This window comes from Pelecanus crispus, chromosome 1 (assembly GCF_030463565.1).
Source record: "Pelecanus crispus isolate bPelCri1 chromosome 1, bPelCri1.pri, whole genome shotgun sequence".
NCBI lineage: Eukaryota > Metazoa > Chordata > Aves > Pelecaniformes > Pelecanidae > Pelecanus > Pelecanus crispus.
This window is the reverse complement of record NC_134643.1, coordinates 95030531-95032846: the sequence shown is the minus strand read 5'-3', so window position 1 is coordinate 95032846 and position 2316 is coordinate 95030531. Positions and strand designations below refer to the sequence as shown.

General features: G+C 62.7%; 1 protein-coding gene across 1 annotated transcript; it reads right to left on the bottom strand.

The window, feature by feature from the left end:
* Positions 1 to 375: 375 nt before the first annotated feature.
* On the bottom strand, positions 376 to 846 carry NHLH2 (nescient helix-loop-helix 2). The gene has a single exon (XM_075727640.1). The coding sequence runs from the start codon at positions 844 to 846 to the stop codon at positions 376 to 378; it is 471 nt and encodes a 156-aa protein (XP_075583755.1).
* Positions 847 to 2316: the final 1470 nt, after the last annotated feature.

Genomic DNA, 2316 nt, shown 5'->3' with positions numbered 1-2316 from the left:
TTGACAGCCTGAAGAAACAATCCGGTTTGACGCTTTCCTTCCGAAAAAAAAAGAAAAAAAAAAAAAAAAAGAAACGGGCTCTCCGCCGGCCGCGCCGCCGCCGTGCGGGAGAACCCCCGGGGAGAGAGGACAGGCTGGGGGGGGCACCCCCCCGCCGCCCCCGCCCCCGGGAAGGCGCTGCCCGCTGCCGCTGCCCGCCGCCGCTGCCGGTCCCTGCCCGCCCCTGCCCGCTGCCGCTGCTCGCCCCTGCCCGTCCCTGCTCGCCCCTGCCCGTCCCTGCTCGCCCCTGCCCGCCGCTGCCCCCGCGGCCGGCCCCGGGGCGGCGGGGGTGGGGGGCAGCGGGGGGCGCCGGGGCTCCGTGGGGGCGGCCGGGCGCTACACGTCCAGGACGTGGTTGAGATAGGAGATGTAGCAGATGGCGAGGCGCAGGATCTCGATCTTGGAGAGCTTCTTGTCGGGGGGCAGGGTGGGCAGCAGCTTGCGCAGCTCGGCGAAGGCCAGGTTGAAGGCCTCGACGCGGATGCGCTCACGCGTGGCGTGGGCCGAGCGGTACTTGGCCGTGGCGCGTCGCCGCCGTCGCTTCTCCTCCCGGCTCAGCGGCGGCGGGTGCAGCCCGGGCCGGCCCCCGCCCCGGCCCTCCCCGCCGCCGCCGCCGCCGCCGCCGCCGCCGCCGCCCCGGCCCTCGCCGCCGCCCCGGCCCTCCCCGCCGCCGCCGCCCTCGGCGGGCTCCGGGTCGGAGACGCAGCAGCTGAGCGCCTGGGCGTCCGCGCCGCCCAGGGACTCCGGGTCGGAGGGCGCCGAGGAGGGGTGGTCGGAGTCGGCAGCTTGGTCCGGGCTGAGCATCATCTTGGAGGGGGCGGAGGAGCCTTCCCGGGACAGAGAAGCAGAGAGAGCGGGGTCAGCGCCCCGGCCCCGCCACCGCCGGCAGCGGGGGGCGGCTGCGGGGGCGAGGCGGCGGGCGGGGGCAGGAACGGGGGCAGGGGGAGGAGGGCCGCGCCGCTCCCCGCACCCCGCCCCCGCCGCCGGTGGCCCCGCTCCGCCCGGCCGGGGCTGCGGGAGGGCCGGGGCGGCAGCGGGCGGACCGCGGCTCCGTCAGGGAGCCTTGGCGAGAGCAACGCCGGCGGTAAAGGGTGCCCCGTCATTCACCGTCCCGCTCCCAGCGTTTGACGGCGGCTTCCACGGAATAGACTTCCTCCCATTATTCCCCGTGCTCGCTTGGGTGTAGGAACAGGCCCGGAAAGCAATAAAAGAATATATATTTTTTTTTTTTTTTTCAAACAAGCTAATATCCACTGGCTCAGTATCAGGTCGGGTTTGTTTTGGTTCAACACCCCCCACCCCCGATTTTAATATCGTATTTCTTCCCCTGCCGATCTCCGCTTAACCATTTCTCTTTCGGTAACGCTCTACGGGATGCGGGCTACAGACACGATGCTTTTAAACATACAGCTCAAGGCTGCCCAAACATAACAAGGCCGGTGGGAAAATGTATTTCCCCAATCAAAACTACGGGATCTGATGTATATGCTGGGCTCTCCCCCCACCTCCCCCACCCCCCCACTCTTTTCTCTGCGCTCCTTCTTTTTTCTTTTTTCTTCATTTTTTTTCTTTCCTGCGGCTAATTGTGCGGATAGCGACTTGCCAGCCATCAAATGGGGATGTTTGGAGAGTCGCCGGTTTTTAAGCGTGGGATTCAAAACGAAACAAAACCCCAAAGCAGCGGCCGAACTTTTCCGTTCCTTTAAATTTTCCCTCCTCTCCCCTCCCTGCGCGAAAGGGGGGGGGGGCTAAATAAATAACTAAACGCGGACGTGCCTTTCAAAAGAAAATTGAATCGTATCTTCTTGCGGCCTCACAGAGCACCATCTGTCATGTAGACAGCAATACAAATCCGAGCGCGTCCGTGGACATGCCGGCATGTAATAAAACAATACATCAGGCAACTGGTGAATAACCTTGGACATAAATGTGTGTGTGCGTGCACGGCTGGGGTGTCGGGCGGGGTGGGGAGCGAGCCTGAGGGAGGAGGGTGCATCACGTCCTCCCTTCCCCCGAATTCAGATTGCCAAGTATTTCCACGGAAAGTTTGCAGGCAAAGTGCCCCTCGGGTCTCAGACCCGGCTGGGATAAAAATAGAAGAAATGCCAAGCAATAATAATAATACCAATAGTAATAATAATAATGATAGGAAGAAGAAGAAGAAGAAGAAGAAGAAGAAGAAGAAGAAGAAGAAGAAGAAGAAGAAGAAGAAGAAGACGACGACATTAAACGACGGGCAGGAGGAATACTTCGTAGGCAGGGCTAGAGCCAAGCCTC